The sequence below is a fragment of the Glycine max genome, chromosome 12 (assembly GCF_000004515.6).
Source record: "Glycine max cultivar Williams 82 chromosome 12, Glycine_max_v4.0, whole genome shotgun sequence".
In the NCBI taxonomy this organism is placed as follows: Eukaryota; Viridiplantae; Streptophyta; class Magnoliopsida; order Fabales; family Fabaceae; genus Glycine; species Glycine max.
The window spans coordinates 6,988,917-7,010,688 of NC_038248.2; the positions used below are offsets into that span (position 1 = coordinate 6,988,917).

At 31.9% G+C, this 21,772-nt stretch overlaps 3 protein-coding genes across 4 annotated transcripts; 2 read left to right on the forward strand and 1 right to left on the reverse strand.

Moving 5' to 3' along the window:
* The first annotated feature begins 260 nt into the window (after positions 1-260).
* HDA13 (histone deacetylase) lies at positions 261-7,410 on the forward strand. Of its 2 annotated transcripts, XM_003539766.4 has the most exons (14): positions 261-602; positions 1,509-1,621; positions 1,732-1,849; positions 3,255-3,329; positions 3,432-3,651; positions 3,783-3,846; positions 4,069-4,161; positions 4,292-4,400; positions 4,588-4,637; positions 4,712-4,802; positions 5,632-5,702; positions 5,944-6,042; positions 6,855-6,921; positions 7,146-7,410. In XM_003539766.4, exons 1-14 carry the CDS (start codon positions 566-568, stop codon positions 7,226-7,228), a joined length of 1,290 nt encoding a protein of 429 aa, XP_003539814.1. In that variant the 5' UTR covers positions 261-565; the 3' UTR covers positions 7,229-7,410. The 2 variants fall into 2 exon arrangements, with proteins under 2 accessions (XP_003539814.1, XP_006592310.1); XM_006592247.3 differs by lacking the exons at positions 1,509-1,621; positions 1,732-1,849.
* Positions 7,411-8,245: 835 nt separating this feature from the next.
* LOC100797254 (putative low molecular weight protein-tyrosine-phosphatase slr0328) lies at positions 8,246-11,607 on the reverse strand. The gene is made up of 5 exons (XM_014764608.2): positions 11,092-11,607; positions 10,398-10,533; positions 9,986-10,053; positions 9,822-9,908; positions 8,246-8,514 (listed from the first exon to the last, which is right to left on the reverse strand). Exons 1-5 carry the CDS (start codon positions 11,590-11,592, stop codon positions 8,434-8,436), a joined length of 873 nt encoding a protein of 290 aa, XP_014620094.1. The 5' UTR covers positions 11,593-11,607; the 3' UTR covers positions 8,246-8,433.
* A 3,700-nt stretch (positions 11,608-15,307) lies between these two features.
* LOC100811470 (serine/threonine-protein kinase D6PKL2) lies at positions 15,308-19,187 on the forward strand. Its single transcript, XM_003540740.5, has 2 exons — positions 15,308-16,243; positions 18,337-19,187. The coding sequence occupies exons 1-2, from the start codon at positions 15,732-15,734 to the stop codon at positions 19,133-19,135; spliced, it is 1,311 nt and encodes a 436-aa protein (XP_003540788.1). The 5' UTR covers positions 15,308-15,731; the 3' UTR covers positions 19,136-19,187.
* The last annotated feature ends 2,585 nt before the right edge of the window (positions 19,188-21,772 follow it).

Here is a 21,772-nt window from a genome sequence, read left to right on the forward strand (position 1 = left end):
GTTGGTTTGTATTTTAAATTTGAGATGATTTTGTTTTGTTAGTTTGTATTTGGGATGAAATTGTCTTATGTCGTTGTGAATCCAAATTAAATTTTGGTTCTGTGTTGTTATTGGTTCTTAATTTTTTTCCTCATTCTGATATGAGATGTGTTGTTTGTTTTTTTTTCTATTATTTTTTTTATATGGATGGTTGATGTTGGATAATAATAATAATTTATTATTAAACACATGTTTTTTATATAAGATGTTCTTCTTAAGGAACCCGACCCGTCCCGCCACAAGATACTCTCCATGGAGAGTTTCTTTCACTCGTATCTTCAAGGAACCCGGTAATTAGCCCGAGGTAATTTTTCTGACACTTGTTTTGATTCTTACATATAAAAAATAAAATTAGGAAAGATTCAAAGAGAAAACCGAAGGAGCACATAGAGTGATTAGGCTGGTAGCAAGCGCGACATGGCACTGCAGTGCAGGTTAAGCTCACACCATTGATATCACTAGCCATATTCTCCTTTCGCTAATTCCCGCAAGCTACTACTCTTCTTCAACGCTCTCTCTGCAAAAGATGCGCTCCAAGGACAGAATCGCTTACTTCTACGACGGTGCGTTTTCCTCTTCAATTCTCTCTTTAAAATCCTAAATCGCGTTCCTTCCTTCTTTCTTTTCTGTTTCCTCTGATTCTTATTTCGCGTAATTGAACCGTTGAAGTTCGTCAATGCTCTTCGTTTCGACTCGATTTTCTAATTCGCAGCTTAGTTCCTGACTATCAAAACCCTAGCTAGCTAACCCTATTCCTATGCCTGTTGCTGCGTTTGGTTGCAAGAAAATTGTAAAATAAAGGAATAAATTTGCGATTTGAGCTGTTTTGGATTTCAGAGAATTTCATTTTGTGTTCTTTTAAGCTTTAACATAGAGTATTATGGATTGTTGCACTTTAAAAAAGAAAATTACTTGGCTGTCACTATGAAGTTTTGTTTTACATTTTGTTAATATTCGTGCTGTTGGGTAAGAATATCAGCATCTCTAATAGCAGGCGAGTTCTGTGAACCGTGAAGAGATGTTCAATCTTGAATGCTAATTAGTTTTTGAGTTCTAGGTTTTAGATTGTGGTTTACAACCGCAATTGTGGCTGCAATATCAAGGTTTTGGTGGCTTCCACAACCACATTGCCGCATTTATTTGCAATATCAAGGATTGCAGGTAACTGCAACCGTGTTGTAAAACCTTGGCTCTTATCATGGAGTTCCCAAAGATATTTGTTAAGAAATTATTTAAATGTTTAATACTTTTAGAACTTAAAAAACTTTTTTTTTTCAATTTCCATTTAATGTTTTTTAAACCCTTAACCACAATTTCATGTTTTTTAAACCCTTAACAGCCTGCAATATCTTAAACACAATCTAATGTTTTTTAAACCCTTAACAGCCTGCAATATTTTTACATATCTGCTAGGCTTTGTTTTTTGCATGTTTTCTGCATATTCAAATACTTCAATCTTCATATTGCAGGTGATGTCGGTAGTGTTTACTTTGGGGCGAAGCATCCGATGAAGCCCCACCGGCTTTGCATGACTCATCATCTTGTTCTCTCATACGATCTTCATAAGAAGATGGAGATTTATGTCAGTTACATATGTTGGCTGTTTTGGTTTTTTGTTGCCAGATTGTTGATTATTGGTGTGGCTGATTGCATAATATTGTTCTGCATGTTTCTCTTTTATGTATGATCCAGCGTCCACACAAGGCTTATCCTGTTGAGCTTGCCCAGTTTCATTCAGCTGATTATGTTGAGTTTTTGAACAGGATTACACCTGACACTCAGCACTTGTTCTTGAATGAACTGACAAAATGTATGCCTTTCAAAGTTTTAAACTTGTTTAGATGTTATTTTAAGTTTTTTGTTATGAAGCGCAAATACTTAACATGTAATGGGTATGATGCGATCTTGATACAGGGATAAGGGAAGATCTTAAAATTCAAAATATGATACAACCTAGATACATTGACATGAATTTAAAAGAAAAAATATTTTACATAAATGCACAATAAGTTAAGAAAACATATTCTTAAAATTCATTAATACATAACCATATAAGTGAATAAAAAAAACCCCACATAAGTAGATGATGCTAACAATTTACGAAAAGAATACTTGTGATTACCGCAAAAATGATTACCTATATTTTTTTCCTTGTAATAAAATGTACACTTTCTCCAATGCACATGTCACAAAAATAACATGATTTTCCCCAATCCATGTTATAATGTCCAAAAAGCATCAATAGGAGAAGTTTTGGCTCTATAATTGCTCCCCATTTATTATAGCTTTAAGTATATTGCAGAAAACTTAGAGTTGTTTTAGAGCTATGTTCCAAATGTATCAGACAATAAAATTAAAAGATAAATAACTGAGGAGGGTACTTGCTAGATATGTATCATATGCATGTCGGTATAGGATATGTATATGACACTTGTACTATGCCATCAGAATATTGCTTCATGGGTTTTTGGTCTTGCTTTAGAATGAGAAACATTGAAAGAATTTATTGTTGTGCATTATATTCCTTATAGAGAGGGAAAGAGAAACTATGTCATACTGGCATTCTTGGTCCGTATGGTAATTGTCACAAGACAATTCCATAAGGGATTGGGTTTGAATCCTGCTGTTATAACCTTCCAAAATCACAGAGAAACTATATCGTTTTGTGCAAAGAGCGAAGTTTTGGAACAATGGCCAAAATTTGAGGATATGTGATTCACTTTCCCTAGGCTTCTAAAGTTTTATCACATAATCTGTCTTAGATGTAATTGTCATTAAATTAGGGTTTCACATTCAAAAAAAAATTTGGGGGGGGGGGGGGGGGGCGCTCTCATCAGTGATATCATATATCAATAGGTCTTCCAATTCAAAAAAATATTCTGGGTGGGGGGGGGGGGGGGTGGTAATGTTTTAACCCTAGAATTGAGATGTTACTTTTAATCAAAATAAACTTTTGGGGTGGGGTGGGAGGGTTGCATTGGGAAGTTCTGTAGAAGATAGTAAATGTAAATGTTTTACCTACAATGTTGTTACTTTTCATTAAAATATCAGAAACCCCCTGTGGTCCCTTCTATAACTGATTGATATTTGACTTCTCAAATTAACATTATCCAACCCCAATGTTTATATAATAATTTTACTTCTATACTATCAATTTATTGTGTAGCTACTAGCTAATAACAAGTTTTTTCAATTTCCGCAATCATTTGTTTCAGATAATCTTGGAGAAGACTGCCCTGTATTTGACAACTTATTTGAATTTTGTCAGATTTATGCTGGTGGAACTATAGGTATAATATGTTTTTAATAGTGATTCTCTGAGTTGCGGTTATGCTTTGTTTTTCGATTATGCCTAGTTTGGCATATATATGCTAATTGACACGCGCCTGCAGATGCTGCACGTCGATTAAACAATCAACTGTGTGATATTGCTATCAACTGGGCCGGTGGACTACATCATGCCAAGAAATGCGAGGCATCTGGATTTTGTTACATCAATGACTTGGTTTTAGGAATCTTGGAGCTTCTTAAATATCATGCTCGTGTTTTGTATATTGATATAGATGTGCACCATGGTGATGGTGTAGAAGAAGCCTTCTACTTCACTGACAGGTCAGTCAGTTTCTTATATCATGTTAGATTTATGAAGGTGAAGCTATTGATATTTGAGAATGTAGGACAATTATGCCATGCTGCTTTTGATTTTTGTTTATTTTGTTAAATGGAAAACTTTGTCATCACAGGGTGATGACTGTCAGTTTTCACAAGTATGGAGATTCGTTCTTCCCGGGTACTGGCGATGCTAAGGTGATTTTCTTTAATCTGTTTGATTTTTTAGTAAGTTAACTAACTACTCTTGTTTTAGTTGTGCCAATCACCCTATTTCTATCACAACCTTAATATTACAATTACAATAATATAATCTGGATTTCACTGTTCTACTTGTTGTAATTTGTTAAGTGGAATGCTCTATTCTGTCTGAAACACTAATAGATTGGAATGATTTGAACTGATTTTACCATATTGAAGGAAATAGGAGAAAGAGAAGGAAAGTTTTATGCCATAAATGTCCCATTGAAGGATGGAATAGATGACAGTAGCTTCACTCGACTTTTCAAGACTGTAAGTTCAATTTTTCTTCTTTTTTTGCCAAACTTCAACCACAATTCTAAAGCTTCTCATTTTAATATTTATTACATTATTTCTGCTTGGTGGTATTTTGTCTGAACTTTTTGAAATTCTTATGCTATAGATTATTTCCAAAGTAGTTGAAACATATCAACCTGGTGCAATAGTTCTGCAGTGTGGAGCAGATTCGCTTGCTGGAGATCGCTTGGGTTGCTTCAATCTCTCTATTGATGGTGCTTATCTCCCAGTAAATTTCCTATTCTGATGAAAATATCATTATTCTATGTTAGGGATAAGGCTCTATTGTTCTTGTTGTTTATGTTATCATTCTGTCTTTGTTCTTCTTAATGTTAGTCTCTGTTTAATTTGTGGATAGTTTAGCTTGATTAGAAAAATTATTTTTTGGTGTTTCTTTCATAGGTCATGCTGAATGTGTTAGCTTCGTAAAGAGATTCAATTTGCCATTGCTGGTGAGTTTATATCAGTTTATGTTTGCCATTGCTGGTTGAGAATTGAGATTTACAGGAATGAACTTCTGCCAAAGGTCACTGGAGGTGGGGGATACACAAAAGAAAATGTTGCTCGATGTTGGACTGTTGAAACAGGAGTTCTTCTAGATACAGAGCTTCCAAATGGTATATTTAGTTAGCTCTTATCAAGTGTTGAATTGTGACATGTTTTACCAAGAATTTATTTTTTGTTAATTGGATTTAATATTTATTGTTTGAGGTTCAAAGTAAAACAGAAATAATGTGATGTCATGCGAATTGTGAAGTGATGGTGATTTGAACTAGGTTTTATATTATAGAAATTGGGATAAATCCCAACTAAAAAGATCAGAATTCATTCCAAAAACAAGAAAACAAAGAATACTACAGAACTTTGAGGCTCTGTAAACCTCCCTGCCCAAAGGCCCCAAACTCACTCAATGATTGAATGTCCTCTCCCCTACCTTTGTCTCCCTTTTTTTTAATCTTTATTACATCAAATGGTTTCTCCTTTCTTTCCACCCTCTTTGCCACATAGGCAAGGTTGTTATTTGTTATGCTCCGAATCCCTGTTCTGGCTCTTTCTCAGAATTCCCATGTGGTATATCATTGGATTTCTTTAGTTGTGCACCACAGTCAGGAATGATGGAAAAATATGTTATACCATATGTTTCCTTTGGGAGCATAGAGAGGTTGCAACACATTATTGTAGTAATTGCTTCATGATGCATCTTGTCTTGCAATATCTGTGTGGGAAATAATTTATCCCCCAAATGCTTTCTATCTTAGTTCGAAACTTTTGCTTGAGGTTTATGTCCAGATAGAAAATGTAACTTTAATTTGCATTTACACTGCAAGCTCCTAAATTAATAAGTACATGCCTTGTCCAATGAATCAATTCAACACTCTAGATTTAAATTCTGTCTTATTGTTTGCAGAGTGGAAACATTTCTTACCTGCTTTTTCTGTCTTTCAGAGATTCCGCAAAATGATTATATTAAATACTTTGCACCAGAATTTTCTTTGAAGGTTCCAAATGGGCCGATAGTAAGTATCTTCTCAATAATCTTGTATAATTTTGTCTTCCTTCATTTATTGGTGGTTTTCTCTGCTATTGAATTTAATTTGATTGGTGATTTGGAATTATTGCCTGTCGTATAATATTTACAATTTCACTCAATATGAGTAAATACATACTGTTACAATGTTAACTTTGCAGCGTGTGGTGTCCTTACTCTATAATATATACCATCGATTGTACTCATGTTTTTTCCTTTATATTGATCAGGAAAATTTGAATAGTAAATCATATCTTAGCACCATTAAAATGCAAGTCTTGGAAAATCTTCGTTGCATCCAGCATGCTCCAAGCGTACAGATGCAGGAGGTGAGCTCATCCTTGAAATAGAAGCATCCCATCTAGTAGGCAGACTCAATTATTTTATCATAAAAGTGTTTCTTGTGAAAACTGTTTTGACTTTAGAGGCATTATGTTACAAGCTCATCAACTTTCTTGTATTCATGAACTTTTACATATGTGGTTAACCATCCATTATTTGCATTGGAGGTAGATCTTTAAGCAATTGAAGTGGAAAATGTTCCTTCTTATAGAACTTCTAAATTAAGGTGAGAGTCGCTAGTTAGATTGGGGAGAGAAAAGGGTTCAAAACTTGGGTGGTATTTCAGGAACTAAATATCAACTTGTGAATGGCTTTGAATGGGTTCTGCGGATGTATGCATATCAGGTGGAGGACATTTTGATATATGGTTGTATTTCTGGCTTTATAGTCTAGAGCTGTAGTTGTAGTTCTGCATTGTAGATTTTTCTGTTTTGACACCTGATATCTTTTTGTACTGATACAGCTTTGTTTGGATCACACCTTGTGGTTCAACCATGCTCTTTCTTTAATATAATATTCATTTGGCCTCTTAAAAAAAGACTGATTCATTAAAACTGCTTAAGCTGAAGGACCACGGCCATGGAAATTGGGCATTTGGGCTCTCTTTCTCACATGAGACTGAAATCTATTATTTAGGTTATGTATGTTAGTAAACTTGGAATGTCACAACTTGCAATTAATACTTCAATGTCTGTAGTTGCTCTCCATTTTTGGTTGAATTGTTTTGGACTTGGTTTCCGAGCCCTTTGGTGATGTCATTATTTTCCAAATGGTGTGACTAACGTTTTAGGGGTCACAGGTCCCTCCTGACTTCTACATTCCAGAATTCGATGAAGATGAGCAGAACCCTGATGAACGCATTGATCGTAAGGAGAAAGAAAAAAATATTAATTGCACTTTTGATCTCTATATTTTAGTCTGAGTGATTTTGGCATCTCCAATTTTAATTACTCAGCCTTCATATTTCTCCAATTATAAATTTTAACAAAGAAAAAAATGTATAAAATGTTTGGAAAAAAATCCTTTTTCCCTATTCCGTCCAACTTGGTGCCAAAGTTTAGTCTATTGATTTTGATATTTCTCTTTTCAGAGCACACTCAAGACAAGCACATCCAGCGCGATGATGAATATTATGATGGTGACAATGACAATGATCAAATGAATATTTCATGAAGTGCAGTTGCCGTTTGCCTTTTGGCGGGGGATTGACCGTTTTAAGAGAGAAGGAAAATGTTAATTAGACAAACACCTAGATGTATCAACAAAGCGGTAGTACTAGCCCAAGAAACTTGTATATTTATAAGATTTTTATTGTTTTCAGTTGCTAATATATTTGCTCAAAGTTACATTATTAATGATGTTTCTTCCCTGTCATTTTTTTGAATGAAAATGGACGGTGTTAGAGCAACTCTGACAACAAGAGCTTGCATAACATTCTTTTTACAAGTAAGGTGCCATTTCATAAACAATAGTGGCACTAGAGTTGCACGACTTGTCAAATTACGGAACCAATTGTGTCTTCTACAAGAGCTCTATTTCTGATAAATGAGCCCAACATTCTACGGTACACAATTGCAACAAATGAAAAGGTTATAGAATGGTGTATAAGAATAGAGAAGACATTTGAACATGGGAAACAAGTTAACATGAAATGAAGCAAAAGAGAAATGAAATGCAACAGTTAGAATTCCACATTCACAATAAGCTACTTTTTTATGTTTTTATTATTTCAAAATTAAAAATGAGTTAAAATTTCAAGCTAAATAAAAATAAAATCGAATATTATATTTATGAAATTAATATATAGTAAAATTTGTACAGTTGCAATTCTGAGAAAAAAAAAGTTACTCCAGTGTAAAAAAAAAAAGTTACTCTGTAAAATTTAACAGCTCCTAAAGTTCTCTAACGACGATATTAATAGTTGCACAGAAAGTTTATTCCTTGTAAAATATTATATTTGGCTGCCACAAACTAGAATATATAGGATTCAAGCACCATACTGACATACACTAATAATCTGCTTCAGCATTAAAATTTCCTATCTAGGTTTGTTAAGGAATTTAGTTCATCTGAACAAAATAGGAAAAGAAAAAATAGAGACGAAATTAATTTTTCAAAACGAAAAAGAGAGATAAGCCAGATAAACGCTGCCAACTAAGTTAATCTGAATTGGAGGGTTCGATGCAGCGGTTGTATGTAACTAAGAATATCCGTTATTCGAACTTATGATTCCAATTGTTAGATAAGTATGGCAAGAAGTTTCGAAATTCCATATATATAAATCGTGGGTGGTTCAGGGTAGTGAACCACTGAAACAAGAAGGTACTTTGACATCTATGAAAACCAATGATTGGATCTTCTGGCCATTAATAAAGGTATCAGGATTGTTGTACATGTTTGTTTTCTGCCAAAATGGTTTCCAGTAATGATCCGCAAGCATCTTCAAGCAAATCCAACACCTGCTAGTGCCAACATAAAGATGATTGATAAGCAAAGGATCAACCAAGAGTAAAGAAAAGAAGTCTTCTGTACAACACAATAGTGCTTTTATTTTTAAAATAGGTGGATTTCCTGCATCATCAACAATTTGAGACCAGACGCACATTCTGACCAAATCACTAATAATATATACTTTGAGTTGATGATGTTTTTAGTCCCTGAAAATTTTCCAAATTTTGGTTTTTGTTCCTGACTTTTAAAGCATTAATTTCAGTCACTATATTTTTTGGAAAACCCAAACTGGAGGAAGCAGTGTTAGCTTTAGAGATGAAAGCCATTTCCAAAAGTACAGGGATGAGAAACTATTGATTTTAAAAGCTGAGGACAAAAACCAAAATTTGAAATTTTCCTTGGGAATAAAAACACTGAACCACTTACCCTATCGTATTTCTTGAATAGGTATAATTTTTTCAAGTCACTGTGAGATATCCTGGTTGAAGATTGAAAAGATGCAAATACAAATGTTTCAATTTAAGACGTCCAACTTTACCCTGTTCTAACTCCAGTTTCTCTCAAATAAGACCTGCTTCTGGACATCTTAATAAAAACCATTTTCTTAAGATCTCCTAAATCATGTCTTATTTGAGAGAAACTGGAGTCAACAAAGGGTAAAGCATGAGATCAGCTCAACTTCTTAAGTGCCAAATATGTGTGTTGGAATATATGTAATTCAACGACACAGGAAAGTGTATCTTCAAAGGCACTAACCAAGAAGAATTGATTTCAGTCAGACAATCTTATACTGCTTAAATGACAATATTTACCGTTAGATACGTAATTTATGTCCATATGTGTGTCGTCACCTGATAACTTAACCTTTTGGGATAGTTGGTTCATCATTCATCACATGTTATTAGAGATTTAGAGTCTTTATGACCAAGTAGTATAAATAAAGTTCAATCTTTGCCACCCCCAGTTTTCTAACCAATAACAAAGGTGAATTTCAGTGCAAAGTATGTGGATATGGGCACTGTCTGAACTTGAAGCCTAAGGGGGCTATAGCATAAGGTGGTATATTAGACATATAGTATAAAACTGTTTTGGGGCGTCTTCACTAGACAGTTTAAGCTATTGGGATGGTTTCAACCCTCAATTCCACCTTGACATGTCCATATAATGCTTGGTCTTCTTTCCGAGTGACTTAATCAAATTCGTTGAACCAAATACCATAATCATTCAAAACTATCAAAGCACTAGGAAGCAACACTCTACTTCAACCTACAAAATGCACCAAGTGCCAACCCATACCCTAACATGAATAGCATACCTTCTCAAACCCTTGTGGTCCACCATAATAAGGATCCGGAACTTCACTTTCATCATGCTTCTTACAGTACGAGCACATCAACTTAACCTGCATCATCACCATCACAGTTAGACCAAAAAGTATGCAAAACAAAAGCCCAAAGAGAAGCAAAACCTTGCACCAACCTTTTTATGTGCGCCATCCGGTAAAGAATGTCTATCTTTCCATCTATTAAAGGCCTCAAATATGTCCTCTAAAGCAAACAATAAAAACATACATTAGCAAACCAAACACACATAAACAAGAGGAACTGAGTCAACCATAAACATCCCATCCAGCTTCCCTGGATAAATTTCTCTATATACACTTACAGGAGAAAAAACAAGATAAAATTATCTAAGCTTCAACCACAAACTAAAATCAACTTATGCACTTAACTTTTATATAAGTGCTTTTATTTAAGTTCTCCGGTAGCTGAGATGCATAAATTGATTTTAGCTTACACAAGAAATTCAATTCACTTTCTATTCTTATTTTCTACTCTTATAAGTACTTACATAAAAGTTTATCACGTCATAACACATGACCAAACTTTACCTCTGTTCTGTTTGTCCATAGCAAGAATGAGGTCAAAGTCAACGAAATCAGAGGGCTTGATTGGCCTCGAAATAGAAGTTATCTGAATCCCACGCCTTTTTGAAGCTGCCCTCATTCTCGAATCCGCTTCATTTCCCTTCGAAAATCACACCCCCCACCCCCCCCAAAAAAAAAAAAACCTTTTAAACAATCTAAAGAGTTTAATTTTCATATGCAGATGCTAGGTATAACTATGGTAAAAATCAACAAACTTATTATAAACTTGTGATTGGATGACATTGTAAATCCTATCAAACCCTTCAAATTACATCTTATTCAATCCAAGTAATGTAGACAGTCTTCATTTCCATCCCCAAAGCATTTTCTTTTAAAATTTCCTCATGATTTTATAGAAAAATATTTCACGATTAAGCAATTTCTCTTCTTTTTACAGAATTGTGCATAGACCGTGTAAAAATAAGTTAAACTAAAAAAGTCCTTAAATAAATAATATATACACAAAATCTAATCACAAACTGGCATATGTGAGTTAAACTCAAAAATAATAACTATCTTAAGAATCATTGCAACGAGATTTCTGACTGGTGGAAATGTTAAACTAAAAAAAAACCATCTTAATTTTTCTTTTAAAGAAGTGATCTTTTGGATGAAATGACATAAGGGTGTTTGCTTGTTTGTTCATAGATAAACCCACCTCGTGGTAATTGATGGTGCCAGCAGAGTCGATTTTGAACTTCGAATTGAGGTCCCTTTTGTTGACTAAGTCAGTGAAGACTCCTTCAGCAGCGGGGCTTCTGCAGATGTTGCCGAGGCACACGAAGAGAACAGAAAACGGCTTTGTTTCGGCGTCTGTGATGGAGGGTGAAGCCATGGACGCGCGAATTGAAGAAGAGAAACGGGTTTTGCAGGAAATGGCAAAAGGGGTCGTTGGGTTTTTCTTTCTCAGAGTTAACTTTGCAGTTTGCGAGGAAGAAGAGAGCTTCGGGTTTGGTGAGAGGAGGAGGAGTTGGGAACAGTGGCAAAATCGTAAATTAATGACGCTCATTATTCCTTCACTGGTGGTGACTCGACACGACACTGTCCTCAAATTTGACGTTGGAGGAGCTACACTACATGCTTCACACCCAATAATTTTTTGTTTGAGACGCCCCCCAATGAAAATTATCCTCTTGGTTTTTTTTTTTTCTCTTTTCATTGAGGTATTTTATTTTTATATGATGGTAGTGTTTTGTTTTATTTTATTAACTTTTTGAGAGATGTTTAATAAGTAAACAATTTTAAAAATTATTTTTTATCCAAGCACATGCATAACTGTGAATTAAGATCCTCTTTAGTGATCGGAAGCATACAGTAGGAGAGAAAAAAACATAACACTCTAATAACAAGTGGATCCCACAAAGTATTGTGTCTTTCCCACAGGTAAAGGAAGAGACACCAAACTCCATAATTATATGGCAGTTCACTTTTACTAGTGGTAAACTGATAATACATTTATTTTCTAAAGAATATTTATCTCAACTTTTTAAAAAATAAAAGAGTTTAGTTTTAATACATTATTAGTGTAAAAAAATTATATTTTTCATAAGTAAGAAATTATTTTAAGAATGGTTTTAAAATTATTATTTTAAAAATCAATAAATTTATAATATATAACTATATATTATTGGGTGATTATGTATAAAATATTTATATGGTTAGTATATGCTAATTAATTTTTTTATAAAAATATTAATGTAATATTTTTAAATAATGATTGATTATTTCTCAAAAATAATCTCAACAAAATATATAATTTATGGGGTTGACTTTTTTATCCATTAAAAATTTATTAAAAAATGAAAAATATTTAATATCCTAGTGGGAGTAATTCAAACATATCTTACAAAAGACCTCCTAATTTATCATAACTTTTTGGGAAGAATATTTTAAAAAGAAAAATACTAACGAGACACATTCTAAAACATTTTTACATACTTTTTTTTTCTATTTGTTGAAAGTTATTAAAAATATATATATAATTTTGTAAGTCTCATTTTATTCAATAAATCTTTGTTATGATTTTATAAATTTTAACTAATAAAAGAAAAAGAAAGTATATTAAAAAAAATATGTTAGAAAGTGTGCTAATAGTAATTCTTTGTTTCTTTTTCATTTTGTTTTTGAGATAAGCTGCTTGTAAATGAACCTGAACATACTATACATTGCTATTTCATCCTTGAGATGAAAGAATGACACTGCATTACATGCACAGCTTAATTACTCCACGTTTTAACTTCGCTCACCTAACATTTACAGGCATATGAAATGAGCAACGGCAACATTTTCAAAATTTTGTATTGACCATTTGTATCTTCACAATTCTATCGTATTTGTGCTGAAAACATAGATAATGTTTAAAATTTGACCCAGTAATTCAGTGTCTTTCCATTTATTCCGTACAGTTTTTTTTCTCTCTATCGAGCCAGATGCTCTTTAGTAGGACTCTCTCGTCGTTGTATATGTAACTACTGAAAATTCAAATTCAAGAATGTGCTATAGTTTATTTTTGGCTCAAGGTCCTGTATAGTTTATTTGGTATTTGATCTATACTCGGGCACATTTTGACCTTTTCAAATTCTTTCTGTAACTTATTATAAATTCAAAAAATAAAAAAAGATGTGTACAAAGACATATCCAACAAGAAGAAAAAGAAAAAAAAATTGAATAAAAGATATCTCACCTTAACACTACAGTGAGAACAATGTTAATTAAATGTCATCAGGTGATTACTTTTTGCATTACCTTTTTCAATTAATTGCATTATGGCTAAAAGTATACATTGTCTTCTGAACTTTTTTTTATATCTTAAAGTACCATTATTGAATTAAGAAGTAAGAAATGTTACTGTGACATCTTTCATAATTCATAATTTGACATGTTTTACAAAATTGATTAAATTAATACAGTAAAATATAAAAAATATTAATTTGGTCAACCAAAAATATTTAAAGCTTTGTTTGACCGCGTTGAAATGGAAAAGAAATAGAAAATAGGAAATAAAAGTACAGGTCGTGGAACTCACATTTTTATTTTAACTCATGAGGGATGAAATAGAAAGGTCACTTTTTTTCCACTTTACCAAAAGTAAATCTATTTGGAGAAAGGCTTATGAGCGAAGAAATACAAAGGTCACTTTTTTTTCCACGTTACCAAAAGTAAATCTATTTGGAGAAAGGCTTGGGCTATTATGCTGCTCTAATTTGTACTTGGCATGTTCTTGTTTGATAGATGGCAGGGCGAGAATGGAATTTATACATGTGTTTTTTGATATATGGCAGGGTGAGAATGAAATTTATAGTTGTTTTTAGATGGACCATGATAAAATTGATTTTAAATTTTGGTTAAAATTGATTTTAAATAGGGAAATGATTTATTTTTAGAAGTTTTATTATAAAATTAAGAAATTCAGTACAAAAATTTAGATTCAACATATAAATTATTTAAAATTACTCAAATTCAAAATTAATTCTGAAATTAAAATTAATTATGAATTTTTCTCTAACAAAAAGTCAGACATATAAAAATATATTAAAAATTAATTATAAACTCAAAATTAATTTCTAAATGATAAACCAAACACACAGTATATGTATCCACATAATCAATTATGTGCAAACATATTCGGTTGTTGCGCGCCTTCCTTTGTTATTGGAGTCATATAATTGATTTTATGGAGTGTCTGGGGTTCGAACTTAAAAAATAACAATTACATATGAAAAGAATAAAATGGTCTTTTCCGGAAAGAAAAAAAACTTTCTTTTCTTTTTTTTCAAACCAAACAACTTCATAATTTTATTTTCATTTTATTTTTCTTCTATTTCTTTAGAATATATTTTTTTAATAACTTTTTTATTCTAATGTTTTCTTAATAATTTTAACTAAGAAGGCCAATAAATTGAAAAGAAAAAAAAGACAAGAGAGCCAACATATATTTTAACCTTGTAATTGTTGAGAAAAAAAGGTCTTGTTTTTTTAGGAAGATAGAAAACTAAAGCAGATTTTGTCTTCCGATGAAATATTTTTCATATGGATGGTTTGAAAATTAATAAAGTGAAATTCTTAATTGTTATTCTAAAATTGCTTCCATTTAAATTGGACAAGTATGTTCCAAAATGGTCCAAGTGCATGAATTAATCGACGTGAGATTATTTTAACTTCACTAAATATCTTAAATTTGAATCTAGAATATGTAACTGTTTTAAATACTTGAAAGAAAAATTTTATTGTTCATAGTGATTCTATTGCCTCAAACATAATTGTTTATAATGAATAATTCTGGTGATCTAAACAAAAAGAATAGTTTAAAGTGCACGCACCCACAATTTTTCACTTATCCCCAAGTCCAACCCATCACTTTTCAAACTTTATTTTTTTTTTTTACCAAAATGGATAATTTCATAAAACTATTTGCTAGGGTGTTTTAGAAAACTATTTAGCTATATTGGTGATTTTTGCCAACTAGAATTTAGGAGGCGTCACTTCAAGTGAAATATTATGTTTTTCATTTGTACTCTAAACAATAGATGACGCTACTTTAATTGACTCTTCCTATTTCGGGTATTTTGTAAATAAAAGTGGTGTCATTCGATCAAGTAAACTTTAAAAAAAAAAAATTGACATCAAATACATTTAATGCTAGATCTAATATTATCATTTTCATTAAATTTAGCGTTGGTTGAATACGTGTCTAGTAATTGAATCTTATGTCACCATTTTATATTTACTAATGAAAAAAAATCACATTATTGCCACTTATTTTTATGATTTCGTAAGGAAAATGATGATAAAATTTCATAAAATCCTAAAACCAATAAATAAGATAAAAAAATGATATTTCTATAGTTATTAATGATAATTTATAAGTTTAAAATGAAAACATAAAATAAATCAAAACATTATAAAAAATTTAAAAAAATCAAAGAAAATATATAAAATATATTTAATATTAGCTTGACTGACATTAAATACTTACGGATAGGACATGGGAAAAAAAATGTGTTAATCAAAGTGGTATCTTGACAAACCAAAAAAAACTGGGGATGACAAAAATCACACATGTAAATAGTTTTGAAAAATAACTTATATAGGTAAAAAAAAAAAAAAAAGTTCCCTTTTCATGTAGAAACCGGCGTGTTGCTGTTCAAGAAAATAAAATAAAAGACAGGAAGTGACTTACCCGCGTGGGTTTAAAATCCAAAAAGCACAGAGCATTCACTCCAGTCACAGTTACCCCCCCTGCTCACTGCTCGGCACCTGACACACTGCTGCGTCTTCTTCTCCCCATTCCCCAAAACCATGGAGTCTCAAGACCTCACCGACCACCTCCACAGCCTCAGCTTCACTTCCACCACCGCAGAAATCAAACGCAGCACAAGCTTCAGCTCCTCAACCACCACCTCAACCTCCTCCCACTTCAACACCCCACTCCCCAACGCCAAGCCCCACGCGCCCTCCTTCCTCCAACGCCCCCTCTCCCTCTCCGACCTCCACTTCACGCGCCGCCTCGGCTCCGGCGACATGAGCGCCGTCTACTTGGCGGTGCCCAAGGAAAGCGCTGGAGCCGGCGGCGCGGTGTTCGCGGCGAAGGTGATGGAGAAGGAGGACTTGGCGAGGAGGAACAAGGAAGGCAGAGCGAGGACAGAGAGGGAAATTCTGGAAATGTTGGATCATCCTTTCTTGCCCACGCTCTACGCCTTCATCCACGCGCCTAAGTGGCTCTGTTTCTTGACGCCGTTCTGCCCCGGCGGTGACCTGCACGTCCTCCGCCAGCGCTTCCCCAACAAACGCTTCCTCGAATCCGCCGTCAGGTGCGCACGCCGTTAGTTTTCTTCGTATCAAATCATTGCTTTCTTTTCTTTTTGTTTTTTTCTCGGGGAATGATCCTGTGTAGGCTGCGTGTTTCAGTGTATAGTAGTATTTTTTTCTTCTGACATATGCTAATCAGCTCCTCACATCATTGCTTAAGAAATAAAAAAAAAATTATTACAAAATGTTATTAAAGCATGTTTAGTTACCAACAAGACAAGAGTGATACCTGAATTCTGATTTTCTGTCCGTACGATAAAAATAAAATGTCTCAGAAAGAAAGAATTCCACCGATAATAAGTCATTTAGGTTCTCCTGATAAAATTTAATCATTTGCTTTGTTGATACTCCATACAATAACATATAATCATGTTTAGTTGTTTCCTGTGATTTCTATTTCTGAATTTTATTTATTTTAAATTCTTTCACTTTATCTTGAAGACACTAGTTAACTAGACGTTTTTTTTTAGGATGTACTGAAATTTAACTTATAGTACTAAAGTATGTTAGTAAAGAATTAAGGATGTGATAATGACTTTTCGAAAAATAATTCTGGCACGTGATGATGTGCCTATGCATTATACGTAAAATTACTTTTGAGGTCAAAACGACAACGCACTATGGTAGCTCAATTTTTGTGAGAAGTTTTGTGTGATAGCTATTATAAACTTTGTGGTACCCATAGGATGTGCATGATTACCCTTCGAGGTGGTAGATTAATTTTACCAGAGGGATATATTTTTTTTTTAAATGTAAAGTTTACAGATTTGTGGGGACTTCGCAGAGTTTTGAACCTGCAAAAGTGTATACTTTATATCTTTTTTCTTTAGGGGCAATCTACCCAGATGACGAATCTTCTTGTTATCTCTGTATATATGGAATTATGGATTCTGGATTATGGAGTAGAGAGATACTCGAGGGAGATAACATATTTTAAACTTGATTCATAATTCGTTGCCTGATTTCTAGATTTTATTTTTTTTAAGAATAATAAATTAAATGTGGTCCCTATTGTGGGATTCAAAACCCCTAACCAAGGCCAGGACCACGGGAATATGCGATTTTCCAAATTAAATCTGTTTCTAGAATATAAATGAATAATTAATTTGTTTGTTTTTTTCTCTAATGCAATGTATTTTCTATTTTCTATTTTCTATTTTCTATTTTCTATTTTTCTTTTTGCTTGTTATGTTTCTGCTTTATGATCAGATAAAGAAAAATGATGGTCATTGCTTGTCTGTTTGGTGAACCTTCAAAAGATTCCTATGCATGTCAAATAGTTTCTTTCATTTTTTCCCCTTTTCATTCAGCACGCTTTTATGTGATAAAAAAACTCCCACATACCAATGGAAATAAAAGCTGAATCATTCAGAGACATGTTCAAGTTTAACTACCCCAGATTTTTCTTCTAGCTAGGTGAAACGAGAAAATGCTTGCTAAGTTGCTAACTTTGCATGAAGAGTCACTTTACTAACCGCTTTTGTTTTCTTGTCATTATTCACACGTCTCACTCTCACATAAAACATAAGACTTTTTTTTAATCATCTTTTGACACATGCATATGGCCGTGTCGTTGACATTTCTTATTTTCTTTTTCCCTACATGGAAATTATCGATGTTGTCTCATAGATGTCGCACAACATATATGCCAAGTTCTAAAGCAAAAACATTTCTCGTCTTACAAACAAACAAAACATCTGTCTCGTCATTTCTACAAACATTCTTGCTCAACAAAAAGAATGTTAATTATAGTTAATATTACGAAGTGACAAAACACGTTAACGTTTTATTAAAATACTTACTATAAACTCCAAGAAATTAAGCCATAGTGGAGCAAATCAGGTTCTCATAACTCACAAGTTGCATGTTGTTCAAGTTCTTAGTCGTGTTTTGGAGGTGGGGTAAATATGAGTATCCGTACAAGAATACTTGAGTTTAGAGACTTCTCTTGCCTTGAATTAGGGTCTCATCTCTTGATAAATTTTAACATACCAAACAAAAATGCTTGTATACAGTAGCCTTAATTGCACTTAAAATATGGCATGCTAGGTTTTGCCGATGCTTAAGACATAGTTTTTCTTTTGGTTTATTACAGGTTCTATGCATCGGAAGTGTTGTTGGCTCTTGAATACCTACACATGTTGGGGGTAATCTACCGCGACCTGAAGCCCGAAAACGTGTTAATCAGATCAGAAGGCCACATCATGCTCACAGACTTCGACCTTTCCTTAAAATGCGACGATTCCACATCAACGGCACAAATCATCTCCGATCAAAACCCTCCCCGCACAGTCCCACGCAACGATTCCCACGTGGAACCCACACGTGCCACTTCTTCATGCATGATCCCCAACTGCATAGCCCCCACGGCCTCATGCTTCCACCCAAAACGCAAGAAAAAGAAGAAACAAACCCATTTTAATGGGCCCGCCTTCGTGGCCGAGCCCGTTAACGTCCGGTCCATGTCGTTCGTGGGGACCCACGAGTACTTGGCTCCGGAGATCGTGTCCGGTGAGGGACACGGTAGCGCCGTGGACTGGTGGACGTTGGGGATATTCATGTTCGAACTGTTTTATGGTGTGACACCGTTCAAGGGCATGGACCACGAGCTAACCCTGGCGAACGTGGTGGCTCGGGCCCTCGAGTTCCCGAAGGAACCGGCGGCTTCGGCAGCCATGAAAGAGCTTATCTCGCAGCTGCTGGTTAAGGACCCGGCGAAGAGACTGGGGTCGGTGATGGGGGCCTCCGCGATCAAGCACCACCCGTTCTTTCAAGGCGTGAATTGGGCGTTGCTGAGGTGTACCACTCCTCCATTTGTTCCCCCACCTAGTAGTGCCAAAGCTATATATGATGATCATCAAACTTGTCCTGAGATTTTCATTGACTGTTATTAATGGACATGAAATTTCACCCGTATATATATATATATATGATACCTCCATAAAACTGTTTTCTTATCAATTTATTTTTCTCATTATTTATCTATTTATACCACCTCTCTCTTTGGGGAGTTTTAGTTTTTATTTTTTATTTTTTCATATAGCCATCAAGTGTTGTTACAGCTTCTGAGTTATAAGTGTAAAATTTGGTATCACTTATTATTTTTATTTATTTTTTACCTAAAGTTGTAAATAAATTATTTACGATTTTAGTTTTTTTTTTTTTTAACTTTAAAGTTATTAGTATTTTTTTTTCTTTTTTTTATTTTATGACTTTTGAAGTTGTAATTTTTTTATGACTTTCAAGGTGTAATTTTTTTTACATGTTCTAAGTTTTATTAATTACTTTTATTTTATTTTTTTGTTTTCAATTTTTTAAAAATTGTAAATATTTTTAATTTTATTTATTATTAGTTTTATTTAATATGTTGTATGTTTTTTATGATTTTATTTAATATGCTATATATTTTTTAATATTGTTTTATTTAAAATATTTTATATATTTTTTAATATTATTTTATTTGATATATTTTATATATTTAAAATTTAGATAATCTTTTAATAATGTTATTGAATTTGATTTGTTTTTAAATGAAATAAAAAAGTAACTTAATGATATTTAATATTTTTTTAATATTTATTTTATTTTAAATACTTAAACTTTAAACCAAATATTAAAATAGATGGTTGGATGTGATTTGATGCACAATGAATGGTGGGATGGAGGGTCCTTATTTGTCGCATGACTTCAAAGTTGAGAAGAATGACATGACTTCACTATTTGATTTTTGAATATTATATTATATTTTTAAAAGAATATATGTTATAATATTATAAGTGTTAAGTCTTTTAATAAATTATAAGTATTAATTTAATATTAATTTAGGATTTTAGAAAATTAAATAAGTTATTAGATAATAATATTTTAGAGTTTAATCTTTTAATAAGTTATAAGTTTTTATTCTTTTAATAAGTTTAAAGTTAATATTATTTTAGGGTTTTAGAAATTCAAATAATTTATTAGATAGTAATATTTTAGGGTTGTTGAAAAATATTTTTAAAGTTTATTAGTATTATTTTCATTCTCTTAGATGTGAAGACAAATGACTTTAATATTTAGGATTTATATTTGATATTTCAAAATAACTAGAGAAGGTCAATCAGTATATATAATGATATAGGTGAACTAATTTCAAATAGGTATAAGAAACGTTAATTGTGTGAAAATGAATGACATAATTATAATAACTATTCATAAAGTAAATGATTAATATAATTTATGTTTTTTATATTTCTTTTTAATTTTAATTTGTATGATTTATTTTATATTAATACATTATGTTGTTTTTAATTTAACAACTACTTTTATTACTAATTTATTAGATGTTGTTAATAGTAAATTCCTTTACACAAAATAAATATATTATTTCATAAATTATAAGTTAACATTAATAACAAAATATTTTTAAATAAAACTAGCGTTGTCTAAAAATAACTTAATGATATTTAATATTTTTTTTATTTTAATATTATAGACAACGTGTTTCTTATTTTTTAAAAACTTTTGTTGTCACGTTGATTGTCTCGAATAGAAAGAAAAAAAAATAAAGTATCTTCACTCTAACCAACTCCTAAGCTCCCATCATTCGAGATGGCCTTAGTTACTTTTTTTGCACTTCCCTTTTTCCTTGCAAGTTTGATTGAGATTTTATTTGAAATTTAAAATAATGTTGAATAAATAAAACTAGCGAACCCACAAACAAATAAACTGCTAAATCATTATCGGGTAAATAACTACAACTTCCTCCTTAAAACATTTTTGTGTATTTCATCCTATTCGTCTCCCTATTTATTAATTTTCTATATTTCAAAATTTATTATTTAAGTTCCATTGACGATTAAATTTTAAAATTAATATTTTCTTAAAAAATAAAAATTTTAAACTTTAAAATTACTTGAGAAAAAACTAGAACCATGACTTTTAAAGTAAGAAACATATTCTTTTCTATTACATCTAAATGATTATTTGAATATTTGGTGTAAAATATAATATTAATATAAGTTTTATAAAAAATAATTCAAAATTCAAATTTTATTCTTTTTTAATTTATTATATTTTTATAATCTTATATATTATCTTTTAAAATATATTATATAAGATTAAATTCTATGTTTACATATAGTAGAATATGTATATTTATATAACTTTTATTTCATTTTATTTATTATATTTATCTTTTAAAATAGTGTTTGTGATTTAATGATAATATTTTTTTTTCTACATTAAGATATTCATGTTATCTATTATAATATAGATAAAAAAATGCTGTCAACATAAATATTTTTAAAAATAGAAAATATTATCATTTTATTTATTTACGTATCTTTATTATATCATTTAATTCTTTTAAAAAATTACATACTTGATTAAATATAAATAAAAATACTATTATAACAAATAATAAGAGTATTTTAATATAGGTAAAAAAAATACTGACATTAAATCACATATATAAGTATTTTAAAGGATAATAAAATACTAGCATTTTATTAAATTATAATTTATATAAAAAAATATATTAAAGATAAAAT